The sequence below is a fragment of the Hypanus sabinus genome, chromosome 4 (genome assembly GCF_030144855.1).
Source record: "Hypanus sabinus isolate sHypSab1 chromosome 4, sHypSab1.hap1, whole genome shotgun sequence".
Classification (NCBI taxonomy): Eukaryota; Metazoa; Chordata; class Chondrichthyes; order Myliobatiformes; family Dasyatidae; genus Hypanus; species Hypanus sabinus.
This window is the reverse complement of record NC_082709.1, coordinates 130,848,415-130,865,296: the sequence shown is the minus strand read 5'-3', so window position 1 is coordinate 130,865,296 and position 16,882 is coordinate 130,848,415. Positions and strand designations below refer to the sequence as shown.

Sequence of the window (16,882 nt, the reverse complement as noted above, 5' to 3'; positions counted from 1 at the left end):
TTGTCCTGGCTAATGTGGCTAGACCACTGCTCAGTGCAGATGTCCTGTCCCCAGAGACTGTCGGTCGCTCTTAAGAACTGCCTTCTAGTTTATGACAAGGGATTTGCATTATTACCCTGCTCCCCCAGTGAGCTCCCCAATGACTCTGTCAAGTACCTGCACCACCACATGTGAGTTTTCTTGACTGCTGGTTGAACTCCCAAACCTCACCAAGCCCACATTTTCCAAGACAGTCACAAAACATGGGGTTGAGCACCAGATTTCCATAACTAGCCCACCAGTCCACGCCTGAGAGAATAGACTGGACCCAGAAGAGTTAGCGAAGGAGAAGGCTGAGTTTGTCAGTGTGGAAAGACTTGGCATTGTACACAGGTTGAAGAGCCCCTGGGTACTCTTATGGTCCTTAAATCCAATGGTAGTTGCCACCGATATGGTATTACTGATTCCTTATCGAGGTCACCACCCCTGATCGCTACCCAGTCCCACATATCCAAGACTTCTCAGCACGTTTAGCCAGAAAGTCAATTTTTTTTTGCAAAATCAATTTAGTTAGGAGCTTCCATCAGATGTGCTTGGAGGACATTTGCAGAACAGCTGGGATAGCCCCATTTGGCCTCTGAGTTTCTGTGCAGGTCATTTGGGCTGAAAAATGCAAAGCAGGCTCTCCAACGGCCGATGGACTCCATAATAAAAAACTTAGACTTCTTTTTTTGTTTACTTCGATGACATACTTGTCGTCAGTGCATGCAAATCCGAACGTGTCCCAACTCCACACACTTTTTGAGTGCTTAAGCCAACATAGGGTGATTATTAAGCCTGCCAAATCCCAGTTTGAATTTGTCAACTATTGACTTACTCTTCGCATCTCTGCATAAGGTATGAAACTCCTCCCATCAACCCATCAAAAGTAGTCACTATTATGGATTTTCCACCATCCTGCACTGCTAATCAACTACAGGAGTTTTTAGGTATGGAGAATTTCTATCACCGCTTCATTCTGTGAGCTGCTGAACATATGCTCCCCCTGTATAGTGTGCTTAAAGGCAATGCCCCTCATCATGTGCTTGACTGGTCAATGGACATGACCAGGGCATTTGATGATACCAAACGAGTTCTTTCTAATGCAAGCCTACTGGCGCACTCATTCCCCAGCACACCCTGGTTGTTAATACTGACGCCTCAGACTACATTGTGCATGAATAGTTGGTCAAAGGCGTATGGCAGCCACTCGCCTTCTTCAGCCACTCGTCCCATGCCCCCCCAAAAGGAAGTACAGCTTTTCGGTCTCTATCTGGCTGTCCAGCATTTTCTTTTAGAGGTTGCCATTTCACAGCGTTTGTTGAGCACAAAACCTCTGTTCACGCGAATGCCAAAATATCAGACCCTTGGTCCGTACAACAGCAAAACTACCAGCCTACATAACTGAGTTCACAACTAATAAACAACACATAGAGGGGAAAAGTAATGTCGTGGCTGATTTCCTCCAGCACCAGCCACTGAGGCCATACACTTTGGGATTGACTACGCCGACCCAGCTGCTGACGCAAAGGTCCAGGCTTACTGAACAGCTGTCACCGGCCTGTGGTTGGCTGATATTAAGTTCCTGAGAAGCTGGGGTTTCTCTCCTGTGCAATGTCTCAACCGGATGCCCTCATCCCATTGTGCTCACAGTCAGGAGATGGGCTGTTTTCGACTCCATACATGGCCTTCAGCATGTGGGCCAGAAGGCCTCACAGAAACTGTTTGCACTAAAGTTTGTTTGGCATGGCCTCAGAAAGGACATGCTTGATTGACTGCAGTCTGTGTGGAGTGCCAGCGAGAAAAAATAAACCATCATGTTCAGGTGCCATTAGCACCTTTTGAGGTCCCTGAGCGATGTTTAACCAGGACAATGTGGGCATTATTGGTCCTCTTCCCCCTCCCATGGTTTCACACACCTTCTTACCATGGTGGATTGCACACCAGGTGGCCAGAGGTCATCCCTGGCATTGACAACAGCTGGAGATATGACTTGGGAGTTCATCAGCACCTGGGTTGCTCAGTTTGGCACCCCATCTGATATTTCCTCTGACCATGGTCCCCAATTCAATTCAGACTTCTGAACTGCGATAGCCCAGAGCCTCAGAGTTAGGCTATGTCACTCCACGGCATATCACCTGCAGCACAATGGCTTACACGAGTGGTTTCACCACTCTTTAAAGGCTGCTCTGTGGGTTCCCTGATCGATTAGTGTTGGCATGATCACCTTCTGTGATCCTGCTGAGGCTCAGATCTGCTCCAAAGAGGACCTGCAGTCATCCATGGCAGGGTTAGTATACTGGCAGCCATAATGAGTGCCAGGTGATTTCATTCATGATACCATGGCGGCCTGGTCAGCCTCTGAACAGCCTTCCTTGCTCCTCCGAAAATACATCCCTTAGGCCCCCTTGCAATGGCCCGTTCTGTGTTTTGGAACAGGGAGAAAAGACCTTTATCATAGACAAGAGGGGTAAACCTGAACTTATTTTGGTAGACCACCTTAAACCAGCCCACCAAGATTTGGAGTATGTCAAGGCACCTCCAGACAAGCCAGAAGTACCTGTGGTCCCTCAACAGCTGATTTATTCAGAATTAAAACAGCAGTCAGGTCTATGGTATTTTCTTTGCTTTTAATTTGTTTTTCAGGATGCAGAGGATGCTGGTACATCACCTAAGATGAATAATAATAATTATCTTCTGCTGGACAAAATTTAAAATGGATCTTAATAAAAGTTACATCTGACGCTGTCAGGGAAACACAGGAAATTTTCAGTAGAGTTCTACAATGCCAAAAGCATGTAAATAAAAGGGTGACAATCACAATCTGCACAGTTCCTGTTCTATTCTGCATTTTGTGTCACCGTCATTCCTTTTATACTGCCTCAGGTTACGTATGCTTGGAATAATCTGTCAGAGTGGCTAAACACTAAACAAAGGTTTCCACTGTATCTTGGTGCATGTGACAGTAATGAACCAATTGCCAATTGCTCGCTGAGCAGCGATAGTGGGGTTCAGCTATGGTTAGCCCTTCCAAAGCAGCTTGCGTCATTCTGTTCCAGTGTACAGTCAAATATGCTGTGTGCGCTGAATTAATGCACCTAACAGATCCTAGAAATCATGCAAGTATTTATGAAGATCAAAGTCAACAATTCTACTCAGTACACAGCAATATAAATGGAAAATATAGATGTAAACATGTGGAACCCAGCAGTGTACTGTATGGAAAGGCAATGTGGGCTACATGTTTAATTGAATATATTCTTTCATTTTATCAGAATTCTCAGGGAGCATCTTGGGGAGAAAGAAGTTTCCATTTCTCTACTAATTGATTCTGTGCAGGATGGAGACCTGGGAAACTATTCTTGTTATGTTGAGAACGGGAATGGACGAAGACAAGCAAGCATTCTTCTTCAGAAGAGAGGTGAGCAGTTTTGCATTTGTTATTGGTTTCAGAGGACTTGTTAACATCACTGATTGATGAGGAAGAAATATAAGAAAGCAGTTCATGATATGTCTTTACATAAAACTATTAAGATGTCAAGTTCATGCCGTGCCTGTCCTGCTGGGTACAAAATAACACAAATAAGAAAGTTGACAAAGAACTTCATAAATAATAAGATGATTTCTACTCAGGAAGACTAATTACTGAAATTACTAAAACCAGTGGACTGAATTTGCTCAATTTAATGTTTCCAGAAATATGATTTGATTTGGATCCCTTATGATTCCATTTTATAGATTTGAAAGTGCAACCATTCCTTTCCAGTGCTTTGTGCAATGAGCTCCTTATCCTGTACTAATTTTGTTTTTGATTCAATATATTTAAGATGGCATTTGAGTCCAGATAAACTCCAAAGCTAAGAAATCCATGGTTTTTTGTACCCCTCTTTGCCACTCCCAATCCAAGTTGCCAAGATAACCTCATCTTTCCCGAACGCTTCCCATATAGACCTTCTGTAGTTCATGTAGCCCTTTTGTTCTTCCCTTCATTTTAAAGATGCAACTTAATGATGGAGAATAGGAATTCTTCCCAACCTATCACTTTTAAAAAAGCTATTCCCTTTTCTCAGTTCCACTCTCTCCACCACATGTGTTATTAGAATGAGGCTTTCCATTCCAGAACATCTAAGATGACCTTCCATTTCAAAGAATGGGGTTTCATTTCCATCACTATTGAAGTTACCCTCACACACATCTCCTCCGCTTCCCACAGTTCTATCCTTACCCCTTCTTCCCACTGATAGGGCTCCTCTTATTCTTAGCTACCAACCCACAAGCCTCTAAACCTAGCACATAATTCTATAGCTTCCACCATCTACAATGGGATCCTATCATTAAGCACACCTTTCCTTCCACCACCCCATTCCCAGCCCCGCCACCACTCTTGGCTTTACATAGGGATTTCTCTCTATGTGACTCTCCCTTGTCCACCCTCTCAAACCTCCCCACTGATCTGCCACCTGGCACTTATCCCTTCATGTGTAGCAAGTGCTACACATGCTTCGACACCTCCTCCCTCATTACCATTCTGCACCCCAAGTAGTCCTTCCTGATGAGGTGACAGGAGTCATCTATTGTACAGTGTGACCTCCTCTATATTGATGAGATCCGACATAGATTAAGGGACCAATTCATTGACCACTTTTACTCTGGTGCTGTTTCCATGGATGCTGGCAGACATGCTAAGTGTTTCCAGCATTCTTACTTCCCAGCTTCTTACTCCCCCGCCCACTCACCTTCCGCCTCACCTGGTCTCACTTACCGCTTGCCCCTTCCCACACCTTATTCTGGCTTCTGCTTACTTCCCTTCTGGTCCTAATGAAGGGTCTCAGCCCAAAACATTGGCTATTTATTTCTCTCTGACTGGCTGAGCTCCTCCAGCGTTTTGTGTGTGTTACTCAAGATTTCCAGCATCTGCAGAATCTCTTATGTTTCAAATGAATTGCATAGTCTTTGAAGTCCTTTGAGAATTCCAGAAGGGGCACAGAAAGCAATATAGCAGTCCACCTATTTCTTTTGTGGTTGATCATTAAAATCAGAAGTGTATTCAGATAATGGGAAATAGAGCCTCAATTGACTGAAGCTGAAAGGTTACTATCAGTTGGTTAACCAGCTGAGAGCATATTCATATCAGTTCAATGTGTTTCCATTGCCTGTATATTTCATATTCTGGTATAAACATTTCCAGTCATTTGATGTCTCAAGAGGTTTGTGTGCCATCTAGTCTGAAGATAAGCTTAGGATTTAAACTAATATCCTCTCTCAGATAACTTGACAATCTAATGCTTCCATGGGGATGCTTGTAATCACCACTATAGCCAGATATGACACACATGTCAGTTTTATGTTCTTTCTCTGTGATTTATACTCATCTTCCTTTAACATAATAATGGAATTTGGTGAGACCACCCTGCAAAGAAACCACAAAGGTAGGTGTTCTGTAATAGAAACAGTGAAGTGACTGTTACAAAACCAAGCAAAGCTCAAATGCACAAATGCCAGCTAAGCACGTGTAATCTCATTGAAGCATTCCAACAATGTCATCAATCGCAAAATCCGGCTGACCTTCTTATTCTAAATATAAAATCACAAACTTCCTAACCCTGATTTTTTTTCACCTCCAACTCCTGTGAGAGGTTCACTGACACCTTCAATGTTTGTGAATAAAGGTGACATTTTTTATAAACTAAAAATCCTTCTTTTTCTTTTTTGTTTGGGTGCAATTAGGGCAGTACCAAATGAAGGGCCAGTTGTCTAACCAAACTGCAGAGTGTGTGCCACTGCAGAAGAAGCAATTATATAGCTGCTAGACCCTAAGCAATTTGTTTTTCACAGCCGTACAACTTGTGCACATCTCACAGCAGAGGATGCTTCCTTTCTTCCCTGTGTGCATATGAGATGAACTCGGAATAAAACCTCCATGGGGCATAATGGGACTGTCAAACAAAAAAAAACTGAATGATTCACATGACAAAAATGCAAGTGTTTATAAATCTGTGAGTGATACGGGTTTATTGACGAAGTATTTTGATAGAAAGGAAGAATTGCTTCAAAGTTTCTAAATGCATATTTGTCAACTGCTTTGGACAATGAAGTCAATCTGTTTGCACCTTCTGCACAGAAGCAGTTGTCACTTCATTCTTGCTGGAACTTTGATTGTGACAACAGCAGGGTTCTGTGCTAGTTGCTTTTAAATGCTGCTCTGTAGAATGTGACACCATAGCTGCCTTTATGTTATTTCTATTCTGCCAATTGCAATTTCCCCTTAGCTTTACCGCTCTCCAGTGTTGATTATATGAAAGGAAACACCTGTTATTTAACTGTTTTGCAGTCTAATTTAAATTAGAAATGTTCTTAATTCAAGCTGCAAATCCATACACATTCTTATTCAAAATACTGTGACAGATTTCTCAGGTCAACCTCTCTGAATAACAAATTTTGCATAAAGCCTTCTACTTTCATAGCTTTCAGGGTATAAAGTGTTCCACTTCATCTTATGCATCACCAACTTGCTCCTTTAAAAATGTAATTACTGACGAAGCATTCCCGGAAGGATCTGATCCCTGGCCTCTGAGAAGTCAGTTCATATGAGAAAAATGTGCTCCAGCCTTTGAGTTAGGAAAAGCTCAAACAGGTCTTTTTGCACAGTTAGTGACTGATGCAAATTGAATATTCCTATCTATAGGCACCTGTGCCTATATTTATTTATGATATACTGAATGTAAAATGAGGTGCATGTTTTATTGAATAGCCATTGTAAATGCTTTGAGCTTTTGAGAAGAGTAGCATGATAGATATTTACAGTGCCAGTTTGAATCAGAATCCAAATCAGGTTTAATAACTGGTGTACAGTATGCCATGAAGTTCATTGTTTTCCCAGAGGCAATACATAATAATAAAAACCATAAATTACAGTAAGTATATATACATATACATATATAAATTAAATTAACTAAGTAGTGCAAAAAGAGAGGAAAACAAAAAGAAATACAGAGGTAGTCTGCCGGTATCTCATCCTTGATGGTAGAAATGAGAAGAGGGCATGTCCTGGGTGATGGGGGGCCGCCTTTTGGAGGTGTCTTTGATGCTGGGGATGTTGGAACTGGCTGAGTTTACAACGTTCTGCAGCCCTTTCCGATCCTGTGCCAGGCCCTGCTCCATACCAGATGGTGATGTAACCAGTTGGAATGCTCTCTACATTACATCTGTAGAAATTTACAAGTGTCTTTGGTGACGTACCGATTCTCCTCAAACTTCTAAAGAAATATAGCTGCTGTTGTGCCTTATTTGTAATTACATCAATATGTTAAAGATCAATAGATCCTCAGAGATATTGGCACCCAGGAACTTGAAACTGCTCACCCTTTGCACTTCTGACCCCTCAAAGAGGACTGGTTCCCTCCACTGCCCCTTCCGACAGCCCACAATCCATTCTTTGGTCTTACTAACTGAATGCAAAGTTGTTGCTGAAACAATACGCAACCAGCTTCTGTACACTTCATCATTACCATCTGAAATTCTGCCAACAATAGATGTGTTGTTGGCAAATTTATAGATGGTGTTCTATCTGATCCGAGCCACACAGTCATGGGTTTAGAGAGAGTAGAACAGTGGACTAAGCACATTTGGGACACTTGAATTGATAAAGGCTTTAGCTAGATTTCTTTCTGGCATCCTTTCACACCAAACCTTTTTGCTGCCATGTTGTTGACAGTGTGAGCTAAAATATGTAATGTGGCATCTGAGACTTTGGTAATTAGCAGTGGCATACAGCTGTTAATGCACAAAAACTTACCCCAGTTCAATTACTAACAGAGGATGGTTTTCTGTACAGCCCCCATAAGTTTTCAAGCCATTTGCAAATGAACACAAACTCTGAAGAGTTGCAAGAGTTAGGCAAACCATAGACTGAAGTCACCTGCACATCTTAAATCAGTGGTGCATAACTACAACTTTTACTGGAAGTTGGATGACAGCTCCTGTTTAGAAGATGTTGATGTAGGTGTTGAGGAAAGTTTTCCCACTTTTCCAGTGCTGAACAATGGCTGCAATGTATGCCACCCATTGATCCTGGTGAGCTCAGACTCTCCTTCCGGCAAGTCCCTGACATTGCACATCTCATTGATGCAGGTACAAGATCTGCCCTTGTGCAGCAATGTGGTCACCTTTAAAAGTACATCTCCCACAAACTCATTTTTTAACTTCCTCCTGCAGCCAACACCTGACATCTATGATCAGTTCCTCAGGAGGCACGATATATGAACTTGAAAATACATACTAAAATTGCAGATCATTAAAAATACAATTGAACTGCTCTTGGCACAGTGGTATTGTACTATATAATGAAAAAAATATTAACAAACCACTGTGCAATTGCAACTGACTATTGCATTTTGCACTTAGAAGATGATTATGTTGATTTTTTGGCAGACTATTTACATAGTTTATTTAAACTGTTATCAGTTATCAACTGGGCATTTGAATTGAAGACCTTTCTACAGGTATGAAAGCAACATAAACTTTGTATTTACACAAATCAGGGAGCAGGAAACCACTGTACATGATGTGCATACAGGAGGTGCTGTTGTCAAATACAAGGAAGATATTTTTGAGCTCAGTCTTTCACAGTAGTTGAGAAGATCTTTTCAGATGGGGTCTGGTAAAAGCTGGATTAAGAAACTACAAAAATGACTGGAAAATGTTAGTGAAGTCAGTGAGATTCCTGCTTCTATTGATGATGAGTGACTGGCTTTCCCATTGAAAGTCTGGTGATTACACTGTCAGAACATTCTTTAATGACTCCATTGGTCCAGTCACTTTCTGACCTGAAAAGAGTGTAAGTGCTGGCAGACTTGCTTCTGCCCCTAGTGCTTTGGAAGATTGTGTTGGAAGATGTGGTGATGCAGAGAGAGAAATGGTGTACTTGCGGAGCTCCACTTATTTTTTTACAAAGACACGAATGCCCTACAAAACTCTGATAGGCTGCATTCAGCGTATCATGTGCATTTCTGGCCATTCTGTAACAGGAAGGATATGGAAGCTTTAAAGAGGATGCAGAGAAGGTCCGTCAGGATGGTGCCTGGATTAGAGAGTATTTGCTCTGAGGAAAGGTTGGACAGACTCGGATTATTTTTTTCTGCAACATTAGAGGCTGAGGTCAACCCGATAATAAGTTAATAAAAATATGAGAGGCAGAGAATGGGATGTGTAATCAGAATCTCTTCCAAAGGGTAGAAATTGTAAACACTACAAGTTATAGTATTAAGAAGAGAGGGGAAATGTTTGAGGAATATGAGGGGCAAATTCTTTTTTTTACTCAGAGAGTGGTGAATGCCTGGTATGTGCTGCCAGGTGTGATGATGGACATAGACACAATGGTGGCATTTAAACAGACACAAGTACATGAAAGGAATAGATGCACAAGGGCCCTGTGAAGGCAAATGTTTCACTTGACATCAGCTTTAGAACAGACATTTTTGACTGAAGAGCCTACTCCTGCACTGAACTGTCCCAACTTCTATATTCAATGGAAGGCTTCTCTGAAATATGTTTAAGGTAAATAATTTCAAAGTCCTCATCAAACCCTAACCCTCTCTTTATAAACGTAGTTAGTCTGATGGTATGGTGATTAACAAGAAGAAATGGTTGGGCTTGAGTGGCCAATTTGAAAGGGAAGAGGAATGATATGTGGGGAGGTGAAAGTAAAATAATTATTCACTACAAAAATCTACAGATTGCCACACAATCAATACAAATGTTTTAAGTCACTAATGCTAGCGATACAAACCTATTGGTAAGAGATTTACTTTCATGCTTGTAAATTAATGAGATTGAGGTGCATAAGTAGAACAGATCATGAGTATGACGAAAGTGGATAATGATGGAGAAAAGAAGACACAAATGAAGCCATTATCCTTGGTGAACCCCATTGATGCTCAATAGACATGCAAGTCATGCTGTTCTCTTTATTTCAGAAGCAAAACTGCATCCTTTTGTTAAGATCTGTTTCAGAATCAGAATCAGGTTTATTCTCACTGATGTATGTCATGAAATGTGTTGTTTCGTGGCAACAGTGTAGTGCAAAACATAGAAGTTGCTATAAGCTACAAAAATACATAAATAGTGCAAACACAAATAATGAGGTTGTTTTCATGAAGAGTTCATTAACCTGAAAAAGCTGTTCCTAAAACTTTGAGTGTGGGTCTTCAGGCTTCAGGACCTCTATTTCTATGGTAGTAAGGCAAAGGATACATATCCCAGTGAGTAAGGGTCTTTAATTGTAGATGCCACCTTCTTGAGGAGCAATCTTCTGAAGATGTCCTCCATGGTGGAGAGGATTTGAACTGACCAAAGCTACAAGCATTGGAAGCTGTCTACCAGGCTGTGATGCAGCCAGTCAGAATGGTCTCCTCCACATATCTATTGAAATGTGCAAGAGTCTTTGGTAACATATCAAATCTCCTCAAACGTCTAATGAAATAAAGCTACTGGCATGCCTTCTTTGTGATTGCATCAATGTGTTGCACCTGTGATAAATGTTCTGAGATGTTAATGCCCAAGTACTTAAAGCTGCTTACCCTTTCCATTGCTAACAAGTCAATGAGAACTGAAGAGTGTTCTCCCAACTTCCATAATGTCCAAAATCAATTCCTTTGTCTTGCTGATGTTGAGTGCAAGGTCTTTGTTACAATAGTGAGTGAGTTTGTGTAATTATGATTGCATTGTATAGATTCACAAGAAAGAAGACATCCATAGATGTGAAATACATTTCCCTCATCTCCACAACATGTCAATACCTCTCCTTATGCCTTTTCTTTTTTTTCGTTAAGTCACACGTTGACTCAAATCATTCCCCTTCTCCTTCTGCTCTCAGGCACCTCACTTGTAGGTTGTTCCTCTTCTGTGGTTACGAGCTGATGAGATTCCAGACCATCAGCTTTTCATTTGTCTTCCACTTCTTACCCTCGCCTCCTATTTATTTGCAAAAGCCTTTCCTATTTCCAATGTTAAAAAGTAAGAGCTTGAATGTAATATTTCATTCCTTTTATTTTGTCTCTAATTTGATGCATTTCTCCACACTCTGTTTATTAATTGTTAAATAATTAAGATATGTACAGTATTAGAATAGATATTTCTCAGCAGAACACACTTTATTTTATGTGTGCTGTGAGTCCCTTGACTGAACATAATATAAGTGATTAATAGATCATAGCAATTCATGGGTAAAATTTAATATTAATTTACCCAATCTTCTTGTCATAAGATGCACATGCCCAAATCAGGTTCTTGTTAATTGTCATGCGATTGAAAGATATCTCTGCTGACGATTAGGTTTTGCATCTGAGAAGCAAATCCATGTGGGGGATGTGCAAGAAGGCGTGTGATGTGTGAGAGAAAGTGTGAAGTTAGAGACACAATCGGATGCATGACAGCTGTAGCAAGGTTCGCATGCCATTACTTCCCGGAAGGTGAAACATAACAGCACAAATGGCAACAATGCTTCACTCCCCGATGAGCTCAACCCCTGTTATGCGTGATTTGAAACGGAGAATATGTTGTGACCACCGTCTTGGAGGGAGACATCAGAACATCCTTCAAGAGAGTGAACCTTTGAAAGGCATCAGGCCCCAGTACGTGGCAGGATACTGAAAATCTGCACTGACCTACTGGCTAGAGTGTTGAAGGACATCTTCTGCCACCCACTGCTACAGTTGGAGCTTCCCACTTGCTTCCAAAGGGCATCAATCATATTAGTGTCCAAGAAGAGAAGGGTGAGCTGCCTCAGACTAATGCCTGGTAGCACTCACATCTATTATGGTGAAGTGCTTCTAGAGGAAAGTGACCAGCAAAGTTAGGGAAAACAGACAACACACAAGAGGCAGGCAAAAGAGTAACCCTATTCTCAAAGTTCAAACTTCAAATAATTTATTATCAAGGTCTGTATACATCACAAAATATTATGCCGAGTTTAATTTTCTTGCAGGTATTTGCAGTAGAACCAAGAGGTATCAATGAAACACTGCATACAAACAAAAACTGACAAATTGTCCAAATCCAAAAAGAAACAAATAATAATGATAATTAAAAATAAATAATTAAATAATGAGAGGAACATAAATAGTGGAGTCCTTGATCAATTCAGTGTCGTGATGAGTGAAGGTGTTTATACTGTTTCAGAAGCTTGATGATTGAAGGGTAATAACTGTTCCTGAACCTTGTGGTATGGGACTTAAGACTCCTTTACTTCCTTCCTGATGGTATCAATGAGAAGGGGACGTGTCCTGGATAGGGGTCCTTGAAGACGAATGATAATTTCTTGTAGCAGCGCTCTTTATAGATATGCTCAATGGTGGGGAGGGCAATTCCTGTGATGGGCTGAGCTGTATCAATTACTTTCTGTATGATATTCTGGTGTTTCCATACCTGACTGGGATGCAGCCAGTCAGGATACTCTGTACTGTGCAACTGTAGAAGTTCGTCAGAGTTTTAGATGAGATGCCAAATCTGCGCAAACTTCTAAGTAAGCAGGGGTGTTGTCATGCCTTCTTTGAAATAACATTTACGTCCTGATCCCAGGAGAGATCGTCTGATATGATAATACCCAGTTACTGACCCTCTCCACCTCCGATCCCCTAATGAGCACTGGTCTGGCCTGTACAATGCCAGAAGGGTTCAACTAAAACAACATTAGATGTATTGTATTTGGTCACTTTTATTGTAAATACTTCTAGTGGGAATGCTGATAGTAATTTCTGCAGTTCTCATTACATTTATCATTCAGAATTACTGATAATACTGCTAAATCTGTTATAATAGAAGTCATACTAATGAAAATCTGAGCAATTCTGTGATGGATCTCTGTCAGAGAATAAGGTTGGGTTAAAGATAAAGCACTGAAGGAAGACTGCAGACTACCCAGATTATTCTCAAACTCTCTTGTGAAATGTTATGAAACTATTCATTGATACCTGCTTTTATTCATTGTGTTTGTCCACGGTTAATTTGTCTGTCTATATATCTAGACCTTCTGCTTAGCTGCTGCAGTGACAACAGCCGTGTGCTTCCTATTATTGTGATTCAAAAACTTGTTAAGTTTTTGAACTACACTGTTGCAGTGCACAATCCAGAACCTATCTCAAGCAAAACAACAAACATTTAAATCTTATACCACCTGGCCTGATTCAACAGTATCAAAATGACATTTATACTCTGCACATAGAGAATATGTGATTTCAGGTGACACTGTAAACAACCAAATTCACAATGCTTTGTAAACCTCATTAAATTCCAAGACATTGTACATATGTTTAAACCAAAAACAGCAAATCTCTTTGCTTTATGGTGTAGTACAATTTGATAACTGCTGCACAGCATATATGGTGTTCACTCTCCACTATTTCTCTATTTTCTTGAACTGAATTTCTCCTACAGTTCCTCTCCAGTAACTATTAAGCTGTACCCTGCCTTTTCTCAATGCACCATCATTTTATTCTCTAGTGCAGATTGGTCTTTGCCTCCTGATCCCAACTCACTCTTTATTGCCTTGTTCACAGTCCATGTTAACTAGAATTTTCTCTAAATTTAACTGCACCAGATTAGTCCTCCCCAATCCGATGACAGCGAAATGAAGCTGACGTTTGAGTTGATCAGCACATTTGATTCTACTCGTTCTATTCCGTTTAACAGAGCAGCTATATCAGGACCAGGGTGATCTGGAGACCTGAAATGAATGGGGGCAGATATCACTAAAAATAAAGATCAAGGAGACAGAGTAATTAAGCTCTACAGCATAGAAACAGGCTCTTCAGCCCATCTAATCCATGCCAAACTGTAATTCTATCTACTCCTATCACCCACACCCAGACAGTGGCCACGCATTCTCCTCTCATTCATACACTTATCCAAGCTTCTCTTGCATATCAAAATTGCAATTACATCCACCACTTCCACTGGCAGCGTGTTCCATATTCCCACCACCCTCTGAGTGAAGAAGTTCCACCTCTGGTTCCATTAAATATTTCAACTTTCACCATTAACCTATGACCTCTATTTTTAGTTTCACCCAACTTCAATGGAAAAGGCTTGCTTGCATTAACCCTATCATATCGCTCATTACTTTTTATGTAATTGCAAAAAAAAACAAATGCTATTTTGTATATCAGATTGTATCGTGGCAGCTGTGGAATTTCCTTCTTCAAAATGGTGTCCCAGCATCAAACAAAAATCAACAGCACTTACTCTGTTTCATTCTCAGTTTAATAAAACATTATTGCAATATTTCACCTACCGTTTTACTAATAATGTCAATTGACTGCTTGGAACTCCGTGCGCACGTTCCCTGTCGGTGAACAGAACCAGGTGCTATACTTCAATGTCAAGCCCAGCATCCTGTGTCAACAGAGAATTTCGAAGAAACTAATGACACTAACAGTCTCTAATTGTTCTATTATGAATGCAGCTCATGCTTATTTCATTGCATGAGGTGTATATTGTCAAGGGACTGCACATTTACACTTAAGATGTTAATTCAGTGTGCACTATTTAATAAATTAAGTAAAAGTTAAATTAATGTTTTTATTAATAGCCTTATTAATGACAATTAACAGTTTTAAACAGAGCTTAGAATTTCTTTTTGCAAGAATCAACCAGTAAGGCAATAATGGAAAAAGAAGTTCCATGTGTATTTCAACCTGTGCACATCAGTCTTTCCCATGTTTTGTACTGATTGATAATTCATAGTGTTACTTACAATCAGGTTATTCATCGGTGGAAGAATAGGCATTTTTAATCAATGTGTTAATAAAATTATCGTGTGTGTATTCCTCAAGAAAGCTCTTTTAGTGCAAATTTTAAATTTATATATATTTTATGTTATCCAATTGAATGTCTTTTGTTTATAGTGAAATGCAAATGAGTTAAAACAAATTGAAGCAATAAGATTTCCAGTGTAAGCCAGTACTGTACTGTGCTCCGTGTTCTGATTGTCTGCTGGGCACAAAGCAGGAATGCTTGGTCAATATGCCCAGAATGAACTTTGAACCACATCTATGCAAATGTTGGTGTTGCTTTTAAAGAAAGTAAGGCACTTAATGAACAAATATGTAAGAAGAATATGCTCCCATTTTGCAATTAAAACACAAGGAGTAACTAATAAATCAGTACTGGCTGTAAGAAACATTGGGCATTGGGCTGGATTTTGTCTCTGCCCAGTGTTCGCTCAGTAAATAGGTGGAGGTTGCACTCTTCATTATCTGATTATATAATGTCTGTGGGTCGTGGTTCCCAAAATGTGCACCCACCACTATCTGGGGACTCTGGGCAATCTCAAAAGCAAGCAGTCATGCAAGTCTCAAACTTTAAAGAAAGGTCGCTTTCATCCCAGCGTCTTCATCCAGTTTAACGACTGACCAAGCCTGCCTCCTATTTCCACCCTTCACAAACGTAGTACTCTGTGGCCCAGGCCCTCCCACACTACGTGACACGTCATCAAGGTACTTAATTTGCATTATTTCACCTCTGCCGCTGTCTTTCATGGTGGTATTGAACCTTAGCCACTTCCCCTTCCTCTGCGATGTTCTCTTCCCTATCTCGGTAACTCTTGCACTTTTCTGTTCCAATGATGCCACCCTCTTTAGCTGTTGATATTCATTTTATTGTTTTGGCCGGACTTACGACATGCTTTCTGAAATTCCCTCCTTTATCCCTTATTGCTCTTAACTTGTTTCCATTGGCAGCCTCCATAACTTCTTGTTTCCAGAGGAGTAGCACCTCATTTCCTGCTTCTTTGCTATTCTCCTGGAAACAATATACTGGGAGAAATTTTAAACTGAACCCTTATTTCCAAACGACAGTTTAGTGAAGTATTTTCTTTCAGCAACATTGAGTGCAAATTTACCCCTAGTGTGCAGCTGTTAAAGAGAGAAGGTAAAATCAAATATAGTTTCAGGTTTCTTGAATCTCTAACCTTAATTTGATCAACAATTTCGGGGTGCTGCTCACAGTCTCAGAGCTGGGGCATTTGTAAAGATTTTTCGAGCTTGGGCTGTTTGAATCTGCAGTGAGCTGACTACAGCGGAGCCACAGGACCTTCACAGCTTCTGAGCAAATTGGCAGAGTTCAGTTAAGCTTCAGCAAAGACTTTAGTGACCCATGATCTCAGAATGCTCTTTAAGTGCTGACTGCCTGTACAGTTGATGCTGTTAAGATACCCATCTCTCAAATACAGTGATCCAATATAAGTGAATGCTGACAACAGCCTCTCCACAACAAATATATGTCAGGACATTCAAAAAATATAAAATAAAATTCTGCTGAAAATCTGCATGAGAATATGTTTATACAAGAAATATTTCATGAGCCTTTAAAATGAAATTCTTGTACATCAAATTCAGTTGAATTAAATAATGATATATTGTATATTCACTGACACACTAAAGGCAAGACAGAATGGAACATTCTTATCAGAACTTCGATTCTGTGACTACATTAATCTTGTGTATATATCCTACCAATGGGTTGTACTTTATTTATATGGAAATATAACTGCTCATGTGAAAATGAACATCTATAGATGCCTGAATAGCATTTATTCACAATTGAAAAGCACGGTTTTTTTAGCGTTGGCTGTTTTAATAAATACGTAGAAAAGATATAATTCTGTAGATGATTGAAAAGGCATCACTCACTTCCACATGCTTAAATGTTAGTTTGGTCAGTGGCTGTAAATAGGGTTTTCAAAGAGTGATGTTAATTTTAAACCAGGCACTTGAATCATTTTGATTCATGGAAGGGTCAAAGTGATATTTGTACCTGCAATTTGCCAGTACAATTTAGGTCCATAGGGTTTCCAGGCCATTGTGTTTGC

At 40.3% G+C, this 16,882-nt stretch overlaps 1 protein-coding gene across 1 annotated transcript in view; it reads left to right on the top strand.

Moving 5' to 3' along the window:
• The window catches only part of LOC132393208 (interleukin-1 receptor accessory protein-like 1), a 1,367,875-nt gene that overhangs the window by 1,316,333 nt on the left and 34,660 nt on the right, over positions 1 to 16,882 (top strand). The window contains exon 8 of the mRNA XM_059968177.1: positions 3,294 to 3,439. Coding sequence (XP_059824160.1) covers positions 3,294 to 3,439 — 146 coding nt within the window. The remainder of the gene's footprint in view (positions 1 to 3,293; positions 3,440 to 16,882) is intronic.